The sequence below is a fragment of the Ostrea edulis genome, chromosome 5 (assembly GCF_947568905.1).
Source record: "Ostrea edulis chromosome 5, xbOstEdul1.1, whole genome shotgun sequence".
NCBI lineage: Eukaryota > Metazoa > Mollusca > Bivalvia > Ostreida > Ostreidae > Ostrea > Ostrea edulis.
In genome coordinates, this window is record NC_079168.1 from 22,223,506 (window position 1) to 22,244,738 (window position 21,233).

The 21,233-nt window shown below is 35.3% G+C and overlaps 1 protein-coding gene across 1 annotated transcript in view; it reads left to right on the forward strand.

Annotated features, from left to right (window-relative positions):
* The first annotated feature begins 4,396 nt into the window (after window positions 1-4,396).
* Window positions 4,397-21,233, forward strand: part of LOC125648995 (kinesin-like protein KIF26A) — a 97,401-nt gene continuing 80,564 nt past the window's right edge. Inside the window, exons 1-2 of the mRNA XM_056164427.1 lie at window positions 4,397-5,363; window positions 8,420-8,835. Of these exons, the coding sequence (XP_056020402.1) occupies window positions 8,470-8,835 (366 nt within the window). The 5' untranslated portion in view covers window positions 4,397-5,363; window positions 8,420-8,469. The remainder of the gene's footprint in view (window positions 5,364-8,419; window positions 8,836-21,233) is intronic.

Sequence of the window (21,233 nt, forward strand, 5' to 3'; positions counted from 1 at the left end):
TTTTGAAAGTAACCTGAAATAACGTTCCTCTAAAAGACTAGGGGTTGTAACGCGGTGCGTTGTACGCCTCCATTTTTATTTACGAGTCTGTGGCAGTCATTGAGAAAAATAAATCTCCGCTGTGTTCATCCTATATTCTTCATCTCTGCAATTACCGGGAAGTTTAAACATTAACGTGATATTAATAATTCAACTACATAAGAGTTTGGTTTCCAAAACTTCGGCTGTGTGCCGAAAATCTGTCAGATTCCATTTCTAGACGTACGCTCCGAGGTGTTACTTGGTTTTCTACTACATCTATAAACTACAATCATCTGAAAGCCATGCGACGGAGCACGGCAGAATAATAGTAAAACAGACAATCATTTGTCTTCATGTTCCGACTATTTGACTTCATACTTAAGAGTATGCTGTAATGCAATACCTTCTCTCTACCGAACTGTACGTTTGGTAACGTTTTAACCATTGCCCAAAGTTAGATAGAGAAAAACTCATTATAATCGTCTTTGAATGACAAAAAAAAATCTTATCGTCGACACGTTCCAAGGACTGTATAAAAGAATACGTATTTTATCGAAAATGAGAAAATAACGGTTGTGACGTCATGAAGATAAATTGGGCATGTCGTGGTAATTTGCTTTTTCTTGGTTACATGATTGTCACTAGACAAATCGACCACATATATTTTGTATACGTCGGGAAAAAAACAGCATAAATATTGCACTGATAGAATTTAAGATTCAATTAAGTCAATTTAGTTGCGAAGATTTGTGTAATTTTCTGTTCATTTATTTTATCTAAGTTTCCTTTGATACGATTTACAACTATGTTAACATTCAATAGAATTCTTCTAACATCCGGGCGTGTTCTGGAACAGAAGGATTCAAATATTTTGAACAGTCCTTGGAGACTCAAATAATTTTCATGAATACCTGGATGAGAGCGAAGGCCATCAGCTTTGTCGTAATGGTTGCGGGTGGGAGTGTATCGGTGTTCGGACAAAAGGTGCCATAATGATAAATTTGTTTCATTTCAGTCTGTGTCCAGTTCAAAATAAATATGCGTGTCGTTTTGGAACATATCGCTTGATAGGGTTGTCATAATACGACAAAACATAGCTTGTCACGAGGATAAAACAGTCCACTTTTCTCTATTTTTCGTCAATTTGCGCCGGGAGCTTCATTAGGACTAGAACGATCAAGGTAAGAGATAGCAAAACTGTTTCAATAGATTTTGATTGTTATCAAATTGAAATTCAAACATGGAAGTTAAATTTAAAGTTATAATGATTATATATCGTATTCGTGTGGCGTTAATTGCAACTTGACTCTCAGTTAAGTAAAAGTTAAGTAACTAACTATTGCTGGACCCAGTTGCACACAAGTCAGCTAAATTTGATTGACAGGTATTCGATATTAACTCTGACGTTTATATATGTTAATTGTCAGTAGAATTTCCGCAGCTTGATTAAGTTTATTGTGGGGGGGGGGGGGGGGGGGGAGGGGAGGGGATTCGTATGTTATTGGCATTTCAGCATACCTCGCTTAACAGTGCATTGACACGCCGCGTTGTGTGATGAAATAGAGAGGAAACACAAAACTGATTTTTCACTGATATCTCGTCGCGTCAACTTTCAAGATGGGTTCAATTTCTTCGTTGTTGTATTATTATCAATACAAATTCGCAATATCCCTAGCCATGTCCACACATGCAGGACGTCCTATGGACACGTGCGTCCTTTGCTGCAGTCAATAATTCAAAGTTTCGTCCCTGTGCTTTTAATGCTTGGATCAATCCTAATATACTCTGTGGCTGATTATCAGCACACAAACAATAAAGATAACTTTAACGGATAATTTATTTATTTATATTTATTTATTTATTTATTTATTTTTTGTGGGTATAATGTATGTATTAGTATAGTTTGTGAAAGAAGTTAGCTGAAATAGTGTACATTTTGCAAAGATACATGTATGTTAAGTCAGTGGCGGATTTAAGGGGGCGCAGCCGGCCCCCCTCACCCCCCTAAAATTTTCAAATTTAAGGTAAATCGTGGTATCTTGTTTAGAAAAATGTACTAAATGATAAAAGAAGCAATGATTTCTTCTACTCCTGGAGAAATAAATGACATAATCTTTTGATTTCTTGAATAACTTCATTGGGAGAACTTAATTTTTTCCCCAAAAACCCCTAAAATTTGCGTCATATTATTAATTTCACCTTATTAGAAATGATAGAAAATAGTACAAATGACTAAATAGGAGACATATTTCAAGCCCTCTAAATCTGTAAAAATCCAGGAGCTTCCGGGGGCTTCGCCCCCTGGGCCCCACCTCAAGGCGGCTCCCAGACCCCCTGTCTCATAAAGTGGTGCCCCCCCCCCCCCCGTAACTGCAAATCCTGGATCCGCCCCTGTAAGTGTCATGTTAAACGAGTCCGAATATTGTCAGGATAATTCAGCTTCCTAATAGACACTGCCACAAGTAACAAGGAAATATTGAAGCTGTTGAAGGTTATTTTGTTTTCCATGCGGACTCGTAAAAATAAGCGCAAAGAACTCTTAATTCTTAGTGAATGTAAATTCTTGATTGAGACGATATTTTTGAATTACGTTACATATTTCAGCTAAAGATTAATGGTACCCAAATCATTATAAAACCTCCGTTGCATTGTGCTGGGTCTATTCATGACCGGAACTTGTTATTTACAGTGTAGCAAGCTGACCTGGGTCCGAGAACTGACCGCGATCTTTTTCTCCTTAACATGATTAATACCTGTCATTAATTTCTGTGTCAAACCGCCTGGTTGACTCCGGTAATAGGTATGCGTATACACGAGCAACACAAAATACTTGGGAATTCATTTGTGAATACGTACAACCATTTAACCTTAATTTTCAATGATCAATAAGGTTCCCTTTCTTGTTCCGTAAATTTCATTTCACTCCATAAAACAGGGGATATACGTCTTTGCGTATTTGCATCTCTTTAGTTGTTGGCAGAAGACATCTTTTTAAACTTGCATTCAGATTGTTTGTACAACATCTCCGGTTTTTAGGGAGAAGTTTTGCTGATATTCATCTCATCTACTTATCACCTGTTTAAAACGACTTTCGACACCTTCCACGAGTAAAAAGAAGACACCAGCCTGCGGTGCTTCGTTCGGAGTCTGATTGTCTTCATTCACCATCTCATTACCACATAAAAAAAAATCCCTGGTGCCATTACATTATCATGACCATCTCATTAATTCGTTGCTCAAGAATCATCATGCATTGTCTCCAATATTAATTTCATATCACCATCCATGGCGGAGTGGAAAACACGTGCCTCAAACGGCAACGTGACTTCAAGCGCTTTTAAAAATATTTTTGGGGATAAAAATCTGAAAATCATATGACACATGATCAAATTATGTGGGAGATAGCGATGAAACATTAGCATACAATTGATGAATGAGCTCGTGTTACGTTAGATATCCATCGGTTCAAAGGTTCAGCATCCATGCTCCTTTATAATGGACGAGACTGGCCCGTTGTATGTAATTGTATATTGCAAAGGTCATTCTTTTTCTATTGACACATACAACCCATAACATTGAGAAATGTTCCATTTTATATATATTTACTTTCTAGTCAGTATCTTAATTTTTTTCTCAATATATAGCGGTAATTTTGTTCATGTACAAAAGTTCAGATGCGATGCTTATAAAAACAATACTGACTTGTCTCAATAGACATAAAAAAACCCCGAAAAATTAGTAGATTTACAACACATACTGTAATAGTCTATTTTAAAAGGTTCAATACAACATTTATACACCCTCTGATGTCTGAAAACACGGAGAACGAGAGAGAGAGAGAGGGGGGGGGGGGAGGCAGTGAATTAAGACAGATATTTCTTGTGTCCGCAAATGTATTTTTAAAAGTAAATACGCCGTTAATCAGAAAAACTGAATGAAAAACGCCCTATTTCTGTATCTTAAAAAAAAACCCAGATTCTTCAACAAAGATGTACGGAAACAGAAGGCATCTATAGTAGGGGGTATGACATTTTACATAAAAACAGCCACATTTTAATATATTTTTTCATGCGAACGCTATCTGTGTTTAAAATTTCTTTGAAGAAAGTTAAGAAACCTAACACCAATACCTTGATATGATAATAAATTAGTTTATTGAACATATCAAATGAAGGTGCCCAAAGAGTGCAAACCTCTCTGGTACAAGATCATATGGTTAGATATTACAGTCGCATGAACGCACCACCAGCAACAAGACCCTAAGCCGTCTTGCTGTTCAGAACCATCGAGTCCCCATGACCGATTTTGCATCTTGTTATTATATCATTGATGCGGAAGTAAAATAATTATATACTACCTCTTTTTCATAGCTAATTTCAACAGACAGCCGCTTGTCTTCACACTTGAAGACGTCATTACCTGCACACATGTGGACAATCACGGGCTTCTCAAAATACGTTGCCATCAATCGTAGCCATCTTGTCTTGCAATAGAGTTCTACTTTTGTTGCAAGATGGTCTTTGGCAAAATCCCTGTTTTCCAAAGAATGGAGTGACGCTGTAAGTCTTTTTTTCTCTCGCTGATTTTACGTCTATATAGCCATTAGAGCATAATACAAGTCATCCAGTATCATTCAAATGGATTTCTGGATAAACCCAGATTCGTGCGTTGCCGATTTGTTGCAGATGACATTTTGATCGAGTCCAGGGCTAGAAAGTCGAATCTTTAGAGTGTTAAAAGGCCTTTATTATCACTATATACATTGTCTACCGGAAATCGAATTACCTACGCTCTCTAGATTCACAACCGAAGAATATATTTCAAAGTGATAGCAGTGGTGCCAGCTCGGATGACGGAAAATGATTTTAACCAAATCCTTTGATTGTTTGTTCAACAGTCAATTTTTATGAGGATAATTATCTTATTCGTATAATGTTATTTAATTTTTACTCTCAACAAAGATATTTCAAGAGTGACTTAAATCTTCTCCAGTGTTTTATGAGGACGTGAAATTGACACTTCAGACTCGGACCTTTCGGGGGATGTTAATTTCTTTTTGCCCACAAGTGGGTCCTTGAAGTCTTCCGGGCTACCGAACCGTATGGGGTGTCCCAAAAGGCCACCCAGTGCTCACGATAACTGTAAAACTTCACAAAAGAGGGAATATTTAAACAAGTGGATATTGTGTATCGATGAAAAGACGGAAAATTAATATAAGGTGTAATCGTCAAATACGAAAAGCCGTCACAGAGGTAACGCCGCACGGACTTTTATATCTTCAACAAAAGAAAGACGTCGCCCCTTCAGCTGTTTGAAATCAAAATTAAGCCGCATGAGGCAAGGTAAATTCATTACTTATCTAACAGAGCCTGATATTCTTCTTCTACCCATCTCTGTTACGAGGGTTTGCGATGAAACTTAGCGTTTACTTTTGCTCGATAAATAAACTCCGCGGGTCACTGAGGGACGTATTGGGGAGGTGGATAGGTCGCTGGGCTGCTCAGCTGAGAGCAAAACTCTCCCTTCTGTTTGTTTCTTCTTTATGTAGTATAAAAAAAAAACATAGCAAAATGATATATTTTTCGAATAAGGATGTTTAAACATTATTTTCAAGAGGGTAAGTCATGATAATTTAGATTTTAAAATTTGGAATTATTTTTTTGAAATACATGTATATTTTTAAAAATAACACAGATCTACCATGATTGTTTGATGGCTTATTTTCATTCAATATTGTGACGCATGCTTTTTTCTTCTTCCGTGTTGCCGATTTTTCGCAGAATACATACTATTATAATTTTACAAGATAGCTCATGTCATATTACTTATTAGTTTAACTCCCCTTTTGAAAATTCCATATATTGATGCATGTCTTTGCCACATCAACAGTTTTGCTTGAATACAACCCTATGGTTTTTATGAAATACTTGGTGTCATATTAGTTTACAAAATGCACTGTAAATTAAAGTTTCATTTGTTGCCTAAACAACATTGGATTTTGATTTTAGTTGTTTTGTTTTTTTTGTTTTTGTTTTTACATCTTAAGAATGATTTAAATGTGTGTGTCATGCCTATCATCTCTATGTGATGTTATTCAAAATAAAATTGTAGTTTATGCATTTTTTTAAGGTGAATAATTTTTCTAAAGTGATGGATAAAGAAAAAGTATATCTTACACCATAATATTCATCGAGAGCTACCCTCTCTTTGTCTCGTTGGAATATTTTAAGATCAATTAAAAAACAAATAACTGATTAAGATGCTGTAGAAGTCTGGGTTCAATCTCAGTTCAATTTGTGTCAAGAAGTAAACTTTTTAAATAATCATAAAAAAATGCATTGCTTTGAGTGATAGCAACACATTTCTAGGTTTTGATTTAGAGTCTTGTCCCGAAGAGTTAATTAGGAAACGTTTGTTTATTTGGATCATGAATTCCCGGAAGAGGCTACTAGAAAAAACCACGAGTGTTTTCTGGCGCGTTCAATCTCCCTCCTAAGTGAATTTCCATGTGAACATATCACCACCATAGGTAAACATGGACGTTACTATTCCAAACTCTTCGTGAATGAAGCATTCATATATTTCGTCTACCGTGCTACCGGTTGACTTAGAAGGTGCAATTTTCTGCACAATTGCCTTCCGTTACAAGATGATTTAGCTTCGTGGTTGCTAAGTCATTTCATGGTAAAAGCTTTTCCGTCTGTTAACAGCAACCCCGGAATGACATTTATCAAATTCCACTGTAGAATTTTCAAGATGTTCCAGATTTACGGGATAGTTAAAACCCCGCACAAAATATTAATGACTGTTAAATTCACTACTTAGATACTAGGTTATGACATCTACATGACATGGTATCGGACAGATCAATAATAATGATGAAAAATATCATAAGTAGAAAGTTTTCTTGGGTTCCAGAGCTCATTTTATCGGCAACATAATATTTTACGTCTGGTCCAAAGAGATATATACATGTGGTATATCTTTATAGAAATGTTCTCTGAAATGAAAATGAATGTCAAATGTCAAGAATTGCCATTAACCTTAAATGAGGATTTTTTCCCCTTCAAATTTATTGCCTGTTGTTGATAGTATTTAGATTTACATCCCTTTGACCAGACCTCAGAATATGATAGAGGGGTTTTAAAGAAATGAAAGAGAACAGAAATAGGATATATTAAAATAATCTTTATATTTGATAGATCCTGCAGAAAGCTGTGTTAAGAGATCACTCAACAGAGGTGTGTCTAATGACAAATGAATCCGGGTTCATGACGAGCTGCAAAAGATTATCAGAAATCAAATTTAGTGCTTCATTTGTTACAAAAATAACGAGAGATCAGAAGGCAATCATTCACAGATGGATAAGACGCATGCGTGCGTCGCGTGTGTCTGCTATTGCAGTAAATGCGACCTTTCTGTACTATTGCCATTGTGTTGTTGTTGGGTTTTTTCGGGGGGGAGGGGGGTTGGTCTTGTGATTCATATCGGTATCATTTAAAGAATTTGCTGGATTTCAATAAACTCATACATCAAATAGCCAATCAAAACGTTGGGGAAAAAAACCCACCCCAAACTTATGAAAGTTAATATTTGATTTTCCGGAAAATTCATGTTTGCCGTCATCGCGTGAATTTACTTGTACACATGTTGACATTGACGCGGGAAAGTTTTGCCCTTTTCTGGTATTTTTCTAAATTTTATTATAGAATAGAATATGATTTATTTCCAAATTAGGGCCCTCTCGGGCATACAGCATACATGCTTGTTAACATTATATATATGTTTACACGCACTGTACTATAACAAGCAAAGGCTGGCAGCTGGTGGGCTCGAAGACGTGGGATACTGGATAGCTCGATAGATTGTGATTTGAAAGACACGTGATGGGTGGAATTATGGTAGATAGTACTAGATTACCGGATATCACTATCAATATTCCTTAAAAATTATCTATTTAAAAAAGATACTGTTTGTAAAGTGAAATTGAGCGTAGAATTCTTACCAGAATTAAGAAATTCGGGGCAGGGCTAGGTAAAAAAAATTGTATTGTATCAATATGTACACTGATAAAAATCCTGATCATCTAAAAAAAAAAAAAAAAAAAAAAAAAAAAAAAATAATAAAAGAATCTCCACTGCACAAATTCTTCTTTTCATCAACAGTAAAATTGTCAATAGTTATTTATTGGTCTCGTAAATTTCATGCAACCTGATGAAAGACTGCATCAGACTCGGAGGATTGTTTAGAACTATGCCTTAATGTTTTTGTTTTTGTTCATGTCCAGTAAATGTTTGAAAATTGTTGACCCCACCCCTGAACCTGTCCCTGATTTTAGTATACATTGTAACTCTATTTGTTTGCGACAGGCTTGTACAATTTGTGTTGGATTTTACAGGTACATGTATATATTAGTAACCAGTACATAGTGTATATGGGAATGGAAAGATGGATGGGAAACCTAAGTCCTCGCATCCCTCTGGCATTCCAATCCCACGTCGGATTCGGAGAAGTGCATCCCAAACCATATCCCCTAGATTGTCTAGAAGAGACCAATATCAAAGTCAGGCACAGGACCAGAGAGATCAACGCTGGGAATCTGGCTCCGAAGAAGGGAGGGAGGCCAAGGCTCCATTGCTGAAACAGCTTCACTACACCCAAAAGAGGCTGCTACAGTCTTCTGATAGCCTTGGCCTGCAAACAAAAGTTAGAAAAGGAGGTGTTTCTGAAAACGTCCTGAGGCAATCTGTGTCATGTGGTAAATTGGTGACTAAACAACCTCAAGGATCAGCAGAAACAGAGGGTGACAACCAGGTAAGTTGAAAAGCTAAATTTAAGGAGATTGATCCATTTCTTAAACTAACTGCATCATAGTTTGATTTCGAAAGTTTTACTGATTAGAGAGTATCAAGGAATTTGTTACTTTCTGTATGACGATCAATTAGTCGACATGGGTTGGAAAAGTAGATTTTGAATCTGTATGGTAGAGTTGCCATTCATCATGGCAGTTCACTTTCTTGTGGTTCTGGAGATTTTAAACTTGTGGGTATGTTCATACCACAACAAAAATGTTAGCAATAAAATCTAGACACATTATTTAGATGATCCTAAGGTATACCAAGCTTTGAAGTTCAATGTAAAAAAAAATTCTCATACGACAAAAATGGCACCACATATTTTGGGATAGTGTTGAAGAGTTATGTATGTTGCTATTAAGACAGTTCTAGGTTTGCCCCTTAAAATTGTAAAAAGAATTGATAAACTTGTGAATCCATGACCTGCTGCTCACAACAGATTATTGTACTGATTTAACTACTGCAGAGGTACTATTGTGTTGCAAGTGATGAGGAAGATGGTTACCAGTGGATCACTGTACGGAGCATGCTGCCTCACAAACACATACTGATATGTAAATGTAATAATTGATCTTTAAGTACTAGAGGTATCAGGTTGGTTGAGAGAGTAAGAGTTTCATTGAGAACCAATTAGAAATACTGTAAAACGTGAAAATTTATGCAGGGTCATTGTCGGAAACCCATGATGCAATGTGTTAACGGTGTAACTGTTTCGGTATCTCATCATGTCCTGACATGCTTGTTGTCTGCTATAAAAGAGGCTTGAATTAACACTTTCAAAATTGGATGATTCTTCTGAAAACAAAATATAGGAAGAAAAAAGTCCCTGACAGACTGGGCAGTACCGCTAGAACCAAATTGACAGCTCTGGCCAGGAAATCTCAAAACAATCTTAAGTCACAACAAAAGCAGGACTTACCATAAGCCTGAGATTTTACTCAATTTTTGACTGTTTAAATAAAAGAAAACCCAACCTTAAATTTGTCTATGGAGATTATTTCAAGAAATCCAAGCCTGGTCATTATTTATATATCGGTGTGTCACATGTATTTATTAGATTGATGTATACTGTAACACCACATGCTTATATATTATAAATCAATACGATATTGATATACATCATACCTGTTTTAATTAAGTGACCTATTTAAATTATTCGGTAAGTAAGCTCACAAAATGATTTTCATCTCTCTGTGGTGACAGTTGCTGGTCTCTCTTTCCTTCAACACTCTGATACAGAGTAAGAAAGACATTTATTCCCTCAATCAAAAGTTTGGTTATACCCCATTAGACAAACTAAACTCAAGGTTCATCCTGAGGACCCTGCTAAGGCAGCCCCATACTCCTGGTCTTTGCTATAGTGTGCACATTATTGTACCCATTTGCACGAGTGTTAATTCTGTCATAAATTTACCAATATTATTCTAGAAAGGAACTGTTTTGTGAGAGGAATACATTTGCAATGTTATACAAAGGCAGATGGTTCAAAAAATGTATTTTCAAATGAATGGAATAAAAATTTCAATAAAAGCCGAGTCACCCAGTTCTCGCACAGCAGGGTAGAGATGGATGATTTAGCTGACTGGTTACAGGTACATCCTAGAGACCATCGACATTGTTCTTATCTTGGTAACCTGTGTTTCAGACAATTCCATGGTTTTTGTAAATTAGAAGATTGTATCTTTGATCAATTTTGTATGGACTAGACATTCATAAGGCAAAGGAAGATTTAAAACCACTATCTCTGCTTCCAGTTTTCGGTGGAACAAATCTGAGAAAATGGGGAGTACTGTATGATACCATAGATTTGTTATCTCCATAATAATGGCTTATCAACTTTTTTTAGGGACGTACTTCATAAAATTTAAACCATTTATTTGTGGATGGAGCCAAGTTCAGATAGATAAATTATTAACTTATCTTGTGCAAGACAAAACTTTCCTCCTACAGTAATCACTTGCACTGAATGGGTTACCTGCTTCTTCTATCCAAGAAATCTTTTTTGAAGAATAAAAATTTCTGCAATGTATGTAACACTTCGTTCCAAGTCAGTATTTTGATAACGGCAATTCTTTAAAAGATATGACTAAACACAAGGGAAGGAAGGGAAGAAAAAGATGTTGCCCTGAGAAAATGAAAATTTGATTGAATATGGATGAAAAACAAAGGCATCTAATAAAAGGGTTAAAAAATATTGTATCGCTGACAATATCTTTGTCCAGTCATTAATCTCATTCACTGCATGCAAACAAATCTCGGTGAAAATAGCCAAAATTTGCATAAATTTCAATAAGCTTGACAATGGCTCTATCCTCCTTGTTATGTGGTTGTATTCCCAATCAGTTTTGAAAGTGTGAAGCAAATTAAAATCAGAAGACAATTCATGACATTACTGGAGAAAAAACGGATGATTTTTGTTGGAAAAACTCCTATTGATTTTCATGAATGAACCACACAGGACAAAAAGCGTAGAATTTGCTCATTATTGTCAGAGGTATAATTTTGACAACAAAGTCATTTACAGTGTGGAGAAGGAAGTCCAAGAAGAGACATTTCACCTGCTATTGTTTCCTGCTGTGCTTTTTGGCCCTCCTGACAGTTTGGTGCATGCCACACAGCAAAAGTTGCTAATTGTCTTTGCGTCTTACATTTTTTTCCCCTCTGAGGAAACGTGTTCCTAGAGTCGGACATGATGTGATATTCCTGGGTATATGGATTTCTTAATGAGGATTTTCTATAGAAGATGTCTGAAGTGGTGGTGATATGGTGGAGTATACTGTTAGAAAAGTTTGGTAAGTTTTATTTTCTCTCAAAGAAAAAAATGAGAGAACACATGAACATTTGAATGGATTCTGTGTAATTTGTAGACAACAGTTTAGGAGCAATTCAAGGTTTGATGAGAAAAAATATCAGGAGCATAGGAATTATAATATTGGGATTTTAAAAATATCATTAATAAGCAGCAAAATTATTTTGGTATGCTGCATGAAAGGTTCTGCCACTATATCTGATACTGTCCACAGTAAGTGCATTGTTAGATTTTAGATGCTGTTCATGCCTGTATCTGGCTTTTCATTGTTCTCAGCATCTGGCCCATTGCTTAAGTAGGAAATTTTACAAATATGATTATAGAGATCAGCGGGCCTTTATGAAGCAGAATAATTGCTACTCTTCAACCCATTGCATTGGCTTCACCTGCAGATGTTTGGAATTTCATGAGAATACCAAATGGACTAGACTTGCAGTGTGTGTGTAGAATCATTGTCATTTTCAGAAGGATGATATATTCAGGAAAATTTACAGGTGGCAGACTGATTAGGAATGAAATGGAAATTATGTCCTAGTTGTGAAAATGTAAAAAGGTCCTTGCACTTTTATCTTAATCCCACACAATTCTTTTTTTTACGCTTGCTAGTTTTAATGTTTGGTTCATTGCATGGGCTTAAAGGGAGCTACTATTTTTATAGGCTAATCACATGCAGTTGATTTTAACTGCCCTTCCAAGTTAATGAAGCTAAGAAATCCAAGGGGTCATTAAAACTGACTATAGAGACAGGACTCTCAGAGGAATGGAAGGCCATTCAGGGTGCAGTGGCTTTCAAAGGCTGTTGTTACAATTACTTGGGTGGCCTAGTCTGCACTGCCATTTAAGGGTACACCAGAAAGTATGTTGGTGTTGTGGGAAGTGCCAAGATTGCATAATACAATGAAGCCTGCTTTTTTTTGGTAAGTTATCTGGCTGAGCATGTCACTTATTTACTTGTCAGTTAGCTTAGAAGACAGCATCATGCAATAAGGATGTCACATAACACCATCTTAAATGGTTTTAATGTGGTGGTATGGAATCACTGGAGTTTGTTATATTTAACAGGCAGAATAAAAAGTGGGAGAACATGAGCCTTGGTTTGGGGTATATTGATTTGGTGATGACACACGCAGGCTCTGAATCCCCCCAAATTATCCTGTCTCCATACCTCTTGACAGAAGAGATCAGTCTGGTCTCAGTATAATGGTGTCTCTTAAGGTTAATGGCTAGGCCAATAGAGAAAACAGTTTTGTTAATGAACATTTCAGAAAACTCTCGTAAATTTTCATTTCCTAGAATGTAATGAGGAAAAAATCTGGCAGTTTTTAAAGACAAATAGCAGGATTATATTCAAGTATCTATAAAATGCACACAGTCATTTGATCTAATATTTCTAATAGGGTATACATATTTGAAAAACTAAAAAAAAAAAAATTCTCCAGCAAAATGGAGATTAATTGCTGAATCAGCAGACGTGATTGCTAAACAAAGGTCAATTTTTCATCTCTTTGCATGCAGTCCTGTCATATGGAGGTGACATGCAAGTCTTCATGTCTTTTAGTTTGCAATTAGGTCCAATTACAAATTTGCCGAGTACAAAAAGTATTATGTAATAGATCAATGAAATTTTGCATGCATGAAAGACTGCAATGATATAAATGTGGGAATTCTATATACGCAGTATATTTAGTTGGTGAAGATTTCGCACCACTTGTCAAAGTAAAGTGCACCTATTACTATGGTGAACAACATATTGAGAGCTTTCTTTGGAAAAACAGAAGAATGTTTATATTATCTGCTGTTTGTTTATTGAAAAGACCATCCATACAACACATTATGATATTGTTAGTGCAATTGTATATCCTGAAGATTTCCTCGATAACATATGCCCTTAATTCTTTCTTGTGCTATTAAAATGAATGATTCAGTCTACAAAACTGTCCAAAAATAGATTTTTAGGAATTTAATTACATTTATCTTCATAATGATTATAATGAACATGCAGATTTTATTAATTTTTTTTGTAGATTTCATTGTGCAAGATTTTAAGTTGTTGAAAGATACATGTTAACTAACCTAAAGCAGGGCATTTGTAGTACAATTCAATGCATTCCTTGGGAGGTGATAGTTTACCTAGATTTTTCAGAGCATAATTAGAGGTGTATGCTACATGTGACGATTAAACTGCGATCTAGATCCGATTTGTTTACCCACGTTTTGTTTTTTTAATTTAGGTTCCTCAGAGAACATATGGGGAAATCTCTCCTGTAAAGCCTGTTAGATTAAGAATTACTTGAAGTAAAATAAAAATGATATATAGCTGAACATTGCAGAGAATGTTTTGGTATCTCGTCCACTACTACCCGCCTGCCCCAGAAGGATGCAGAATTTATGCAAAAGTTATCTCCCTTTGATTGTAATATTTGTAAAGGAATATGAGCCATTGCACTCTGTGACTTCTAGTAGTGGACCAATTTTTTTATTGATAAAAATATGTATGATATATATGTCAGTATTTGATCCTACTCACAGATAGATGTTCTGGCAGTAAGAGACCAAAGGCAGACATGGAAGGCTGCACCTGGTGACATTAATTCTGTTTACATGACATTACAGGTGTTTTGATACGTTTGGGTTTTTTATTTATCAAGGTACAGTTTTAAGACAGACGGTTAATTTTGTCACATACAGTTGTCATTTAATTCTTTTTTTTGTGGGTATAAAATCTAATCTGATTCTGAAGTCACGATATTGTGTATATGAGGGTGTATTATTGTTCTTGTCACTGTTTTATGTAACCTAATTGGATTGGGCCTTATTTATTAATAATACATATATCATGAGAACTGTATATTCTCGTTAGTGTCAGTGAAGTAATTGTTTGGACCACAGAGATAATGTATTCAATCTTCTTGTGTTTCTTTGATATTACTATTTTAAGCAAGTGATTCAGTTCTTAATCATTTTATTGAATTTCATGAAAATTAATACAGCACTTAAACTTAAATTATATCAGTCAGTGAACTTTTTTAAGTAGATGTGTGTTTGAGGTATATATTTCAAAGGAAACTATATTTTAATGGGGTTAAGGCCAGCATGCCTTTTCCCTGTAACTTTGTCACTTATTTGATGACATTAAACTTTGATCAGCCATGTATACTTAATTGGGACTAGTGGGTGGATTACAATTTAGGGAAGTTAAAAGTACACCTGAATGGACTTCAGAGTCACTTATATATTGTTTACTCAATTCTCTATTGTTCTAACACCCCCCCCCCCAACACCCCCCCCCCCCCCCCCCCCCCGTTTGCCAAAGCATGTCATCATTTAGTCATTTCACCACTAATACTTGGTGCTTTATTGGTTCTTGGCAATTCTTATTCTTGTACATTTCAATGGTGTTTGATACATGTATGTACCTTATGATTTGAACAAATAAGGGAGCAAGTTTAAAAGTTTCCATGTTTTGTAAATTTCAAAATATTTGCATGTGCACTGTTTTGATCCTCTTTTACCAGTACCTTACCTGAAAAGAAAGCATTTCAGTTATTTCCTCAATTAAAAGGTAAGGATGGAGTATTAATTGAATAAACTCTAAAGTAAATATTTGGAAAGGATTGATTTAAATGCAGATTAACTAGAGCATATAATTGTTAGGTCTCGTACCTGTATTCCGCCTTTGTGAAGCGCTGGATAAAGATCAGCCTCTATTAAAGGCTAAAACTATCGGCTATCAGATTCTGTCAGCAAGTTTGAAGTGGAGTACTTCCTAGTGTTCTGGAGTATAAGAACTAAGTACGTCCTGTTATTCTTTGTGAAAGAGATCTGACAAAAATAGGTGCATAGTTCTTCAATTACATGTATATAGTTTTCTGTTTACCAAAAATACATGTGGGTGCAGCAAACATAAACATTTATCAGTGCCTATTGCCTATTTGTCTTATTCCTCTGTACTTTTAAAATATAAGTTACATTAATCAACACATTCAGTCTGTAGCATTCAGTATAAACCATTACTTTGTTGAAGTGTGGACTGCATTTGATAGCATGAAATGGGACCTGTATATCGTAAAACTGAACATCTCTCTTTAGATGCATGTTTTACGACTTATCACATATACACGAGGGAAGACAGCGCATTAGAGAGTACAAAACAATAAACTGTACATTCATTGTTTACAAATCTTCATCAAATGCGTATGAAACTTGATTTATAAGGAGTATGTTAATTCCAGTGACCTAGGAGCTTTTTTGCTAATTAATAGATGCTGTTATTCAGAGCTAATTGGGATAATGCTAATTGCTATAGCATTGTTATTTTGGTTTCAGGGTTGGCACAGACTGTGTCCAAGTGTCTGAGGGCATTTTTGTATGACATAATTTAAAACTGTAAACATAAAACTCTCTGACAAGTGAAAAATATATTGCCTTATTTCAAGACATATATTAAAATGATTTTAAGAAGTATTTTGAGTGACAATTTAAAAGGCTCGATCATTTTGAGGACAGAAACAAGTCCAGAAGTGTGTTGTGTTAATTTACAGTAGAACAAAATTATAGCAAAACCCGCTTATAATGAGTTATCATAAAAGGTGTAGTTTCCACTCCCCACATTAGTAAAAGTACGGAATAATTCATTAGATGTAACAAATTGCATAGCAAACTGCTCACTAGGTGTCCCTGTGGCTTCACTATAACTGTGTCGTACTGTATAACTATACAAACTGCTCACTAGGTGTCCCTGTGGCTTCACTATAACTGTGTCGTACTGTATAACTATACAAACTTGTTAGCATTTAAGGATATACACAGGTTGACCAGGTACTCTTCTTGGACCTTAATAGTAAAGTGACTGTAGTGTTCATGTCAGGTGGTCTATGGGTAGTTCCTTTTCTATTTATAGATCTCCTCGGACTTTATTAGTATTCATGTTAGGTGGTCTATGGGTAGTTCTTTTTCTATTTATAGATCTCCTCGGACTTTATTAGTATTCATGTTAAGTGGTCTATGAGTAGTAACTTTTCTATTTATAGATCTCCTTCTCGGACATTATTAGTGAAGTGACTGGTGTTCATTTTAAGTGGTCTATGGGTAGTTCCTTTTCTATTTATAGATCTCCTTCTCGGACCTTATTAGTGAAATGACTGTGTGTTCATGTTAAGTGGTCTATGGGTAGTTCCTTTTCTATTTATAGATCTCCTTGCATGTAGAGGATTTATTAAGTAAAGCAAGAAAAAGAAACAGCATAGAATTTTTCAGGATTCATTTACAAGTTTTGTACGAGAGCACCTTGACTGCATGATCAGTGTAAACTGCATTGTTACTTCAGAGATAGGGCATGAGTTCCACTGGTCTAAATGCTCCATATTGTTAATAATTGCCCTGATCAATGACAAGTACTTGTTTATCAGAGTAGATCATCTTTTCTGATTAACTCAAGGATAGACCTCATCATTGTCTCTATCTTACCATCAGATATTATCACCAGCAATCCAAAGCATTAAACACTGTACTCAGTTGTGTTCAGTCAATAACAGGGTGCCAGTCAATGAGTTTAAAATCATGCATCTAATTCACCTTTTTAGACTGTTGGTAAGAAATCTTCTTCAGGTCATGGCAACTTGGATTAAATTATACATAAATATATGCATACAAAGTAGAATGAATAAAATATAAAGTTGTGTATCTAAGAATACCCACTCCGTGCGACTGTTCCTGTTTATTTACTAAGTTGTCCACTGGGTGATTAAATGAGAAAGGTGGACATATAAGTTAGATGCCAAGGTAACATTAAGGTTGTAAATATTTATAAATGTAAAAAAGACATTGTCTCTGTATAGCTGTGACTGAAGATTTATTACACTTCGAGTTTTGTGGATCCATTGATCTAAGACTATATATCCAGTATTGTCCTATATTCTGATGTCCTTGTCTATTGTTTGAACATACATCATCTTAAATATTTATCACGGGTCGCACACCAATAATTAAGAAAACTTCAAACTTCAGCAGTTTTATTGTTATGAAAAACTTCCTATGACAGTGATTAATAGACAGATCACCGTATAAAGATTACAAAAACTGTCTTTTAATTTCATGATGTGCATTTGATGGAAATCTGTCTTAGATAAATATTTCTTCAAACGTTAACACCTTATAAATATTTTTTTAAGCAAACGTATCATGTTCTGTTGTGAGAAAACATGGAAACAAATTGTTGGAACGTTGAATCTGTTTCAGTTGATGGTGTAAGGGTTATTTTTGTTTCTGCCTGTTTATTGTAAAACATTCTTGCAATTGTTGCACAACCAAACATTGTTTTCACTAGAAAAGCAAATCTTAGTTTAAAGACATTTTCTCATGTACCCTTAATCATCCATACACGTAGCGAATGAGAAGAAGATGAAGAAAACATTCCGATTCCCAGTGCTTATTACAGCTATATGGTTAAATATGTTTCTTCTAGAAACTCTTAACTGGTTCCTTCTGGTTTCTTGATGTGCTTATCTTAATTTGTAACCTGATACAGTAAAATATGGTTACAGCAAACAGGATTATTCACTTTTTCAGTGAAGTGATTTTCATTTCCTGTCGTTTTGAAACATGAATTTATCGAATATAATGAATCACATTTACGAGGAATCGAAATTGTTTTCCTCAGCACTTCACTATAAGCATGTTTTACTGTATAAGTTTGGAATATGACTTTTTTTTTTATGTCTTTGAAATGAATTTTTCACACCTGGAGGATATCTGTTGCAAGGTTAGTGAGACCACATGACAAAGAACTGGACATACATGCCTCATCTGGCTCTGCAGTCTCCTTTCATTTAAAGACATAGGAGGACTGAAACTGTGTTCATTAAAGTGATCTGTTTTTGACCTTTGACCTGTCACTCATGATTGGTGTTTGTCATTTTATTCAGTGAAAGTAACGGAGGACGTTGATCAAAATTAATTCAATAAGATGACACTCGCGATTCCAAATTGAGCAGCTGTTTCAAGTGTAGAAAAACAAAGGATCTCTGACGATTATACCTTTATACTTTCTTAAATCTACCAAGCAGTAGATGAATGTGTATACAGAGAAACTCTGAATTGCATGTTCTTCATTTTCTATTTTTAACTCGCCTATTTCATAGGTTCAGTTGACATTTTCTGACAGAAAACTAACTGTCCAGCTTCTCTCTGTCCCTGTGTTGGTCTTCAGGCAAATTACTAATTTATATAGGAAACTTGTCCATCCAAAGGGATGCTTGTATAGCAAGCTTTAAAAATTAGAAGAGAGAAAATTTGAGCCTACATATGTTTAATGAATTTTCATCATGGAAAAAAACTTTCATAATCCTAATGGCCATCATTTTTTATCTCACAAAGTCACATCTTGTTAACCTGAGATATGAACTGTCCTGCATTATCTCAATTTTATCCTATAGTCTTATGATCCCCTGCACAATGCAGTGATTGAAAATGAGTAGGTCCTGTCTTTTGTATAAGGAAATATAATACCAATCATAGCTGGTGTTAAAACACATAGGTGTGATGTCACAGTTTTTGTTGTGATGTTATGATACAAATGAATGAGTGGCAGATAGAATTGAGGAGACTAGGTTTTGTGCAACAAAAAATACAAACCTGCATTTAAGAAATAGCAACTGCTCACATTTATTTTCCAGTTTTAACTCTTAGATGTGAAACACGCTGACACCCCCCTCCTCACTCCCCTTATCAAATAAATAGCAGCCTTTGGGTTAGTTTAGCATTGGCATGCACAAGATGAAAATCAACCAAGTTACTTTATTGTACTTTTGTCTATGATCAGCCCAATTTAATGGATCTCAATGTATCCTTACCAAAAGACAGTAAGATAAAAACAACAGAAGGATCTAACATGTAACAAACTTTAATCTGCACATTCACTCTATGCAAATGCTGAAAACTATAGAGAGTGTTAAAAAGTGATTAAAGATTACAATTTTGTACAATATGACATTGGTCTTTAATAGATATGTCGTGCTAATTATGTGGATCATATTAGTACATAAGATTTAAGGATATCGCTGCCTTGCTATTGAATACAGAACTTTGAAGACTTTTTTTTATCCTATTGTGTTATCCAGTTTTTTTCAGTTCTGAATTCTGTTACATGCCCCTCCCTGGGCTTAGTAAAACATTAAATATATTTGCTCATTTTTATGCATTTATAGATGTAAAATACTAAGTGTTACCCCCTAGTGTAGATTGGAACCTCTGGGGAAAAAATTGCGTTGGATGAAACCCATTCCCCTGGAAAGAAAATTGTGGGTCTGCGTACGTTTATGTACAGCTGTACTGGAATGATACACTGTCAGCATATAAAATTGTTAGGTAGATTATGTTGCATCTAACTAGCTGACTAATTACAATTTCAGCACATTTTTAATTGTGGTCCCTGTCAGAGTCACATGCTACTAAATTGTTATCCTGCTTTTAACCTATTTCAAGTGCCACATAGTCATCAGCTCCGTGTGACGTGATTTCAACGTTGATTTATAAGATTTTGACAGCATTGGGGAAGATTAATGTCAGAATGTTAAGAATGCACCAGGTGAGCTCGAAACATTATTACAGGTAATTGATGATGACTTTACTACAGGGCCAAAAATGAGTGTCGTGTATGGTATACTTCAGGTGAGTGTTATAGCCCATAGGCCTCGTTACCCAATCCCAGGGCATGCCTGATAACCACAGTCTCATGTAATCTTGGAAATATTAAATGGCTAGCAACATCTTGGAGAATTAAATACATGTCTGAGATGTTCCTTGGGAATGGAGGGAGGTGTGCACAAGATCCCGATTAATGTGATTGAAATGCATGAAAAATTGCTAATAGCATGTCCCCCATAGTAAATCACTTCTCAACAAGGGAGTGTGGCCAACCAGTTATTATAGAAAACGACTGACAACTTAATTATTGTAGTTTGTGCAGCATTACTTTGTGATGTCTAGGACCTGAAATGCATTTTGAGAAAGAAGGGAAAATTTCTTTTTGAAAAAGAGAGGTTTTTTATGTTTTTAGATGAAACAGATTCTCTGATAGACAATATTTTGATATATTTATGTTTGAAAGATATGAATATGTGTAATTGATATTTTGTCAGTGTTAAGATCATTTAATTAAAGTTTACATGAACACACAGAAACATGGTTGCATATGACAGATGAGTGTGTTAAGTTAAAATTAGCAGTTTTGGGAGTAATATTCTTATGTTCTTGGTGCCAAAATCGTTTTGAAAATCTGACACAAATATAGCAGTTAATAAATTGAATTAATTAGGCATGACTTTATGAGGAATAATGACTGGAAATGACCATAAATGAAGTGTTAAAAATGTTATGATGGATGAGGATTAGGCATGAATGGCTGATTATTTGGAATGGATGTGTCTAATCTGGTGGTAGTAAATGAGGGGGGATCATGCTGAGAACAAACCAGTAATGGTATAGCCTAACAAAGACGCCCATCTCCAGTCCAGTCTGGGGGATTAAATGGCCTTGATCACATTTTAAAC